This window comes from Cebus imitator, unplaced genomic scaffold (assembly GCF_001604975.1).
Source record: "Cebus imitator isolate Cc_AM_T3 unplaced genomic scaffold, Cebus_imitator-1.0 Scaffold1, whole genome shotgun sequence".
Taxonomy (NCBI): Eukaryota; Metazoa; Chordata; class Mammalia; order Primates; family Cebidae; genus Cebus; species Cebus imitator.
Window position 1 is genome coordinate 7303311 of NW_016107316.1, and position 9453 is coordinate 7312763.

Sequence of the window (9453 nt, forward strand, 5' to 3'; positions counted from 1 at the left end):
ATTTTTCTAGCGAGACTATTGTATATTGACCCTGAATTCCAGAAGAAATATCATCTAAGTTCCTCCTATCAGGGATATTGCATAATAAAGAAGAAATGATTTTGAAATAGTTGTTTGTTGACTTTTATTGTGTGGTAACATATACATAACATAAAACCTAGCATTTTAACTGTTAGTGTACAGTTCATTGGCATTAAGTACATTCATATTGTTATACAATCATTACCACTATCCATCTCCAGAGCTTTTTCATCTTCTTAAACTGAAAATCTGTACCGTTAAATATTTATCAATTTTTAAAAAGCCTAACATTAAATTCTGCCTCAATGAGGAATCTTCTATGCAGAGCTGAGACACTTTGTTTCAGGTTAGTGTTTTGAAAATACAGGAAGGTACATCATGATACAAGGATGGTGCTTAGAAAACCTAGAAGAATGGATCTTTAATCCATTAAGCTGTATGTCTGATGTCAGATGGCTTGGGTAGATTATTCATTGGTGAGGATCCGACTGTATTTGCTTCATGGTTGAATTCAATGGCAGGTTTTTAACTATATCAAAAAGGTGAATTATCTGAAATCTTGATTAAAGAGAATTCCTTTGAACTCAGTTTTATGTGTAGCTCTAAATTAACAAGATATATATTTAGTTATCCTTATAGTTGGAGGAGAGCAGAGATACTCTCTGTCATCCCACTGTTTGAGAATACATTTTATAAAATTCCACATTTTCTTGTTTCTTATATTTTTCATGCAAAAGTTTTGCTTAGCTTAGACTACAAGTAGAGATGATCAGAGAGACCTTCTATGTTGGGCCACAAAATGAAAGTGTTACATTTAGTGGTTGAGGAGTAACAATTATAATACAGCTTCACACTGAAAAATAGAGTTGGAGGTGGTGACTAAGAAATTACTAGATTTTTGTGTTAAGGTTTTTACTTTGTAGAGTGAAGTATGAACTTTCTGGTATTTAGATTGATTTAGAAAGTACATTAATTATTTAAAAGGAGTTAAAATAATTGTATAAAGCATTTGTTGAGCATTTAGGGAAGTTCATGCAAGGCAGAATATGATTTGTTCTTCATAAGAGGTAAGAATGGTTTTGCTGTATGTATTTCTCTTAATTTGTATGTGTGTATGTGTGTGTCCCCTCATAAGAGGTATGGTTATGGGTATTTGTATACCACATAAAGTAGCATAAAAACATTAACAGAAACAAATTAAATGAATGAATGGATTAACTCACTGTTTCACTCTATCTTATTACTTCTTGTCCTTGTCTATATATAATACTTTTATTAAAACAGATTTTTTTTTAGGAAAATCAAGCAGTCTGTGACTATAATTAGGTGTATTCATGACAAATTCAGATTGAAATTCTGTTGGTTTTTGTTGTTGTTATGGTACTCAAGAGATGTGGTCTGAAGCTATTAAAATCCTCAAGGGGGAGTATGCTGTCCGGGCAATCAAGGAACATAAGATGGATCAAGCAATTGTCTTCTGTAGAACCAAAATTGACTGTGATAACTTGGAGCAATACTTTATGCAACAAGGAGGAGGTAATTTTTTTCTCACTTGAAATAAATTGTGTTTATTTCCTCTTGTAATAGATTATTAATCTCATGTTGATGCAATCTACAATACATGCACAGAATTTAAAGCAGTGATGGCATATTGTAAGTATGCTTATTCAGTACTTTTCCATATGATAAGCCCTAGGAAAAACAAGAGAGAATTTTCCACATAGGTACATTTTCATTACAGTGAAATTGAATCACAGCATTCTAAGAGCTTTATATCATTTGGAAGAAAGATATTTATTAATTTTAAATTTTAAATGTGATCACTGAAGTAATAGAATGTTTATCTTTTAAACCAGTAAATGTGGAAAAAGAGAATGAAGAAAAGAAAACCCTAAACAAGAGCAAGAAAGGAAGGAGAATAAAATGAGAATAATTATGGTTAGAAATTATAGAATAAGATCAATGTTGGAAAAATCTGAATGTATGAGTAAATGCTGTATCAGTGAACAAAGTCTTCTGTTATAAGGCATAGATTGTTAACCTGGATGAAGTCTAGCAATATGCTATTTACATGGAACATACCCAAAATCTGAAGACATGGAAAAATGGAAAGGAAAGGAATGAAAAAATATTATACATGTGTCAGCTAAAATATTAACCAAAAGAAAGCCAGTCTAGCTATATTAATAAGAGATGCAATAGACTTTAAGAGAAATATTACTAGAAATGTTCACTATGTAATAAAATATCCAAGCTACAATAAAATTATAAGGGTTCAAATTTTATGCTTCTTATAACTTTGAGTATGTAAACTGTATTAGTCTGTTCTTATGCTGCTATGAAGAACTGCCTGAGACTGGGCAGTTTGTAAAGGAAAGAAGTTTAATTGATTCACAGTTCTGCAGGTCTGGGGAGGACTCAGGAAACTTACAATCATAGGAGAAGGGGAAGCAAACATGCCCTTCTTCACATGGCGGCAGGAAGGGGAAGTGCTGAGCAATGCAGGAAAAACCCCTTATAAAATCATCAAATTTCATGAGAATTCACTCACCATCACGAGAACAGCATGAGGGTAACCACCCCCATGATTCACTTATCTCCCACCAGGTCCCACCCACATGTGGGGATTATGGGAACTACAATTCAAGATGAGATTTGGGTGGGGACCCAGCCAAACCATATCATAAACCAACATGGAAAAATTCTCAATCAACCACCCCCATGATTCACTTATCTCCCACCAGGTCCCACCTACATGTGGGGATTATGGGAACTACAATTCAAGATGAGATTTGGGTGGGGACCCAGCCAAACCATATCATAAACCAACATGGAAAAATTCTCAATCAGTTGTTATGGAAATGCAAAATAAAATGACTATAATACCATTGTACATGCTAAACTAAAAATACAACACCAAATTTTGCCTATGGAGCAACTGCATACAGTTGGTAGAATATAAAATGGTATGACCACTTTAGTAAAGGGTCTTGCAGTCTTTTCTGAAGTTAAACATGCTATCTTATTGCCTATCAATTCGACTCCTATTTACCCAGGATAAGTGAAAACACATATTGACAAAAAGATGGGTGCTAGAATGGCCATAGCAGCTTTATTTATAATATTCTAAAACGGAGAACCCACTAAGTGTCCATCAGTAGGAGAATAGATAAAGTGTGAAATACTTATACAGTGGAATACTACTCAGCGGTGAAAAGGAACAGACTTTTCCTTGCTGAGTAGACACAGCAGCCATAGATGAATCCCAGAAACTATGCCAAATGAAAGAATTCTTACACAAGAGTATACACTGTATGATTCCATGTGAAATTTTTTAAAAGTCAAAACTAATCTATGGTGGAAAAAATATCAGAACAGTAGCAGGGTGGCAGTGGGGATAGGCTGGGAAAGCATATGAGGGTATTTTTGGGGGTGATAATGATCTGTATCTTAGTGGGACTTCCTCAACAAATCTACTTAAGATTTGTAGATTTTGTTCAACACAACTTTTACCTCAAAAAAACCTAAACAAATATTGAATTCTAGTTAATTATATGCATGCTGAACTGCGTATGATGTCTGCAATTTACATTGAGATGTACAAAAATACAAAGATGAGATGATGGTTGCATGCAGGTGTAGGTGGAGATGTGGTTAAAGCAAGTGTAGTAAAATGTTAATTGTTGAATCTAGGTGGTGGGTATACAGCTGTTCCGTCTTAAAATTATTTCAGTGTTGCTACATGTTTAAAATCATAAATATTGGAAAAAATATAAAAAGTAAAAATTGGCGGATATACGAGGTAACATACAAATCCCATTACTACAGTGGGGAAAGACTAACACATCTGGTTATAACTGATGTACATCAAGGAGATAGAAAACTCAAAAGGATATAGAAAATTTGAACAATTTAGAAATTTGAACTAATAGTCATGTAAAAAAACATTATACTGTTTATTATAGTGACCAGTTAAGTAACACGTTTTGTCTTGAACTCCTGGCAAAGGGACTTGCTTGACTGTTACAGTGACTGTTTTGTAGTACATATTTTCTTCCTGTGTATGTTTTGAATGGAGGAGTTGAATGTGTATTAAGGAGTACTATTGATCAAGTAGTAATATCCCTTAGTTACTTTTATCCTAGGATGTGGATGTTACCTCTGCCTAGAAAGCAAGTTTACCACACCATTACTAACACTCAAACACAATATATGCCAGATTACAGGGGTTTAAAAGAAGGGATTAAAGGATCTCTGCCCCCTCCACAGGTACCCTAACGGCAGAGTTGGAATGTGCATACAATACTTCCCTAAACCACTTGAATTCAGAATGCAATAACATCTCAGCTGTATGCCTCTATAAGTTCTGGTTGGCTGTTATATCACCTCTGCGTAATTAATTTTTGTGTTAGTCGTTTTGAATAGATTCCTTTCAAAATGTATTGTTTCCTTGAACTCTCAAGTATGCTTATTGAACTTAATTTACTTTGAAGAATAGTTAAGTGGCATAATTGTTATTTGGTTACCTCCTAGTGGTTACTCTTTTTGTTACTGCGTGTACTTGAAGAGTTTTCTTTTGGGGGATTGGCTATGACTATACCTGCCTCTAAAATAGCACCTCTCCATCTTTAGTTTGCCGCTTTGAATCTTCTGTGGCCTTGAAAATAGATAACAACATTGCTTAAAATATCTTGAGAAGAGAGCAGGCTTATGGGCATGGCCTTTTAGGAAGGTCATTAACTTTATGATGCTTAATTTTGGTTCTTCCAAGAATGATCTCTTTGCCTACTTTTTGAGTCAGCTTTTTGCGGAGTAGTGAGGATCCTGGTGTACACATATGCATTTTCATTAGCATACTGCTTGATCCACTCCTCCTGCAGATTGGGAAGTGTGACTTAAGATGTCCTTAAAAGCAAGACAACTTTAAAGCTCCATAGAGTTCATCTTAATGGTACTTCATTTGTGACAGAAATTGTGTTAACCAAGGTTTATAGCAAGTTGGGGGATAGATTTTTATGGAATTGTGTGGCACTATTGTAGTCTCAATTTTATTGGCTTTTTTTTACACAATCTTATGCAGAAGATTTTCTCAGGTTAAAAGCTTAATGTGCTTTTCACTAGGACCTGATAAAAAAGGACACCAGTTCTCGTGTGTTTGCCTTCATGGTGACAGAAAGCCTCATGAAAGAAAGCAAAACTTGGAAAGATTTAAGGTACTGATATATAGTTCATTGTTTCCTTAATACTTAAGGGGGCATTGTAGCTAGTTTTAAGCATTTCCAGTTAATACTGTTAAAGCAATTATTGTCCTAGAAATTTCAAAATGTTTGTACCCTAACTAATGTGTGTTCCTCATGACAGGGATTAGTCATTGTTGACACCCAAATGGTAAATTACACATTCTGTATCAACACAACACTACTATAACAAGAATTTTCAATTTGAGAAATTTTTGTTAAATTATTTCAGGCATATATTTTTAGGACAAGTATTGGATAATTAAGCCATGTCTATAAGCCCTAAAAAATAGTCTACAGCAAGAGCCATAAGGAACTTACTTTGTAGGTTAATTAAGACAGATATCAGAATATGGTTATATAGAATTAAAAATATTTTGATACTGTTTGGGGCGGACCTTCCCAGTTACGTGCTTGCAGAACATGAATGGGTCATATAGCTCTTGGTGTAGGTGGGTTGGTCTTGAGCCATTTAGAACTTTGAGCCTTTAGAACCATAAAGGTCAGTAACCTCTCTACCTGCAAACAGACTCATTAATTTAATAGACCCCAGTGTATAGTACAGGTATCGTTTTCTAAGAAAAAGGGTGGGAAGTATTGGGTTCAAGAACTTTGGATTCTGTTTCTGTGCTGGGCATGATTGATGTGGATCTGAAAACATATCACGTGGTCTTGCTTTAGTTTGTGTGCTACCTTTCTCTAGCATGGGCATTTTTCTGGACCATAAGTCAGTCTACCCTTCTTCCCTCCCCCAAATCTCTAATTTTTATGTGCTTTGAGGCACAAATTACATCTAACAGCTAATTTGTATTTCTTGGTGAGCACCAGGGGCCTACCCTCACTTCCTCCTCTTTAGAATTTTGTCTGTTACAAAAAGTGTAGCCTCTAGGTAAAATATCTAGTATTCTGGATTTATTTGAATATAAGAGTAAAGATAATGCTTACATCTATAAATTTTGTTCTGTTTTATCTTTCTCTTCAGTTTCTAAAGATACTTCTAAAGATTAAGCCAAGTTTTAGCAATGGTTTAATATCTTTGAGTAGTAAAAGAAAAGCAAAAATGAACCCAATTTCTGGTTTAATCACCCTAAATGTCATGTTTTAGCAGATTGTGACATAAAACTTCAAGACTTGGTCCAGTAAATTATGAGTATCTCCATTTGAGTTTTTAGAGGTCTCCTTTAGTGGAGGGATAGCATTTGTTTTTATTTGTTAGTGTATGTGCTAACAAACTCCTTTCTCTCTTCTGTGTTCTCTTTAGAAAGGAGATGTAAGATTCTTGATTTGCACAGATGTAGCTGCTAGAGGAATTGATATCCATGGTGTTCCTTATGGTAAATAGCAGCTTTTTATGCCTGCAGTATGATTGTTATGGAACCTAAAGTAAAGCCTTCTCGTATGTTTGAAAAAAATTAGAAACTAATGATAATTGTTCATAATTGTTTTTATTTACAGTTATAAATGTCACTCTGCCTGATGAAAAGCAAAACTACGTACATCGAATTGGCAGAGTAGGAAGAGCTGAAAGGTACTTCTGTAATTTTTCCCCCATTTTTAAGTTTCTATGCTTTAGGAATAAAGTCTAATAGAAGGCTTTTAACATCTTTCAGGATGGGTCTGGCAATTTCCCTGGTGGCAACAGAAAAAGAAAAGGTAATCTTTGTAGTGCTCTATTATATTCATTGTGTGTGTTGTGATTTTAGTTGTTGGAAATAAAAGCAGTTTGATTTTCCCATTTAAATTTAATTCAGCTGCATATGGAATATACATGAACTTTTTAGGGCATCTTTTTTTTCTGTATTCATTGAATGAACAAATAATAGGGTGAAATTTAGAAAGGAAAAATGCAAAATATCATTTTTCCTACTAGCTTTATTGTAGTCATTTCTACCAAAAAGAAAAAAAAAATTCTGGCATGGTACCATGGAAGACTTTTCATGGAGAGGGGAGATTTATTTTTATATAATTACAAATTTATAGAAAAGTCATATTCATAAGGAGCTCCCATATACTCATCGCCAAAATTTACTAGTTGTACATTTTGTGTTATTTGCTTTATTATTCTCTTATGTGAAACGTTTGAACTTATTTTCTTTTGAACTTTATTTTTTATGTTAATTCTTGACGTATCATGCTTCAGTATTTTTTCATCCTTTTATGTGAGAATTACTTTTGATATCTGACACCCATTTTAGGAAAACTTTTGGATTATTCTCAAAAAAGAACTTTTTCAGAAGACCTATTTACTTAATGAGCTACTGAATAGTAGTAGTAATTAGACGATATAACATACCTATAATCTATTTTTCTAGTGCCTTGAGGACAGAAACTATTTAAAAACAAATTTAGTATAAGTTATTCAGCATGAATCTATCTCCATGCATGTTAATATTCTTTCCTTTTTGAATTTAGGTTTGGTACCATGTATGTAGCAGCCGTGGAAAAGGGTGTTATAATACAAGACTCAAGGAAGATGGAGGCTGCACCATATGGTACAACGAGATGCAGGTAAGACTTCGAGTAAGGCTCACACGTAATGTATTAAAACATTACATTATGTGTGAAATAGACAGCATTCATCTTCGAAAATTCTATCTTGGTTTTTATCTATTTGTCACTTATGAGGGATCATAATTGTTTATACTGTTATCTGTACTTTGTTAATTGTAAGTTGTGAATTTCTCTCTTCAGAAATCTGAATTCATTTATACCAAGCATTCTAGCCTTTCCAGTTTTATTTAATGCTGTTAAAATACAACTCTTTCTAAATTAAATTTTTATCTGAAAATTTTCTCTCCCTTACTTACTTAGTTACTGTCTGAGATAGAAGAACACCTGAACTGTACCATTTCTCAGGTTGAGCCAGATATAAAGGTACCCCTGGATGAATTTGATGGGAAAGTTACCTATGGTCAAAAGAGGGCTGCTGGTGGTAAGCTCTGAATTATTTTAAAATCTATTTTAAATATAAATGTATCTGTTTTGAGCTGCAGGAAGGCAGTAATTTCATATTATTAGGTTAAGAGCTATTCCCTCCTTATTACACTCCTAATACTTTGTCCATACCTGCCTGTGTAGCATTTTTCAATTGTGTTATCTTTATGTGAATGAAAGACTTCACCTTAACTATTTCTCTTGAAGTGTTAATATCATAAAAGTAGTTGAACATTTTGTGGAATTATTAGAAAACAAGAGTATAATAGATGATTTTGAACAAGGAATCAGAAGCCTTTGACTTAAGTGGTAATTCAGCATATTATTTCCTCTGCCTTAATTCAAGTGGTAATTCAGCATATTATTTCCTCTGCCTGGGATGCCCTTTTGTTAGCTTGTTCCTGAAAAATTGTAAGACTCAGGCCTAACTAGTTGTTTCCAAGCCAAGGGTGGGTAGAGGTATTGGAACAGCTGTTAGTGAGCCCTAAGCATTTATTTATATTGAAATAATTGATTTAACATTTGTAAAAGTCAAAGTTCTGGAGACAACTTGCCCAGTAGTACATTTTATTGCTACAAGCAATGTTTAAAGTGATATAATTGAGCCAAAGTATTGCTGACAAGTTATTTCAAGCATGTCATTTACATTACTTTGTTATTTGTGTGTGATGCAGGTGGAAGCTATAAAGGCCATGTGGATATTTTGGCACCTACTGTTCAAGAGTTGGCTGCCCTTGAAAAGGAGGCGCAGACATCGTTCCTGCATCTTGGCTACCTTCCTAACCAGCTGTTCAGAACCTTCTGATTTTTACATTTACTGAACAAGATTTGAGTAATGAAAGCCTGTAGTCTTAAAACTCTAAAACAGTTGTACTGCTTCCAAGCAGCAGTATTTATAGTAACGTAAGCTATTAATGCTAACTCTTGCATGTCAAGAAACATTAGTCTTAGGAATTCTTCAAAAAATGGCATCCCAATGAAAATAAATTTGATGACTATATTTTCATGAAGGTTTGTGTTTTATTTTAAAGTTATATTGATATATTTTTTTTCTATTTCTTTTTTAAGAACACTATGGGCTTATGAAATAGAATTTATGGGTTTGTGAATCTGGCAGAGGACTTACGTGGAACCACTAGGGAATATTCTAAAAGTAGATTTTCAGATGGTTAAGGTTGTCTATGTGTATTTTGAAGCTAGAGGAGAGTTGGAACATGAAGGAAAATTGGATGATCCCAGTATAGAAGAACTTCTTGGTTAG

General features: G+C 33.9%; 1 protein-coding gene across 1 annotated transcript in view; it reads left to right on the plus strand.

Annotated features, from left to right (window-relative positions):
• Positions 1–9202, plus strand: part of DDX1 (DEAD-box helicase 1) — a 37386-nt gene extending 28184 nt beyond the window's left edge. The window contains exons 19-26 of the mRNA XM_017526075.2: positions 1411–1557; positions 5143–5234; positions 6520–6592; positions 6714–6786; positions 6869–6911; positions 7671–7766; positions 8070–8190; positions 8867–9202. Coding sequence (XP_017381564.1) covers positions 1411–1557; positions 5143–5234; positions 6520–6592; positions 6714–6786; positions 6869–6911; positions 7671–7766; positions 8070–8190; positions 8867–8997 — 776 coding nt within the window. The 3' untranslated portion in view covers positions 8998–9202. The remainder of the gene's footprint in view (positions 1–1410; positions 1558–5142; positions 5235–6519; positions 6593–6713; positions 6787–6868; positions 6912–7670; positions 7767–8069; positions 8191–8866) is intronic.
• Positions 9203–9453: the final 251 nt, after the last annotated feature.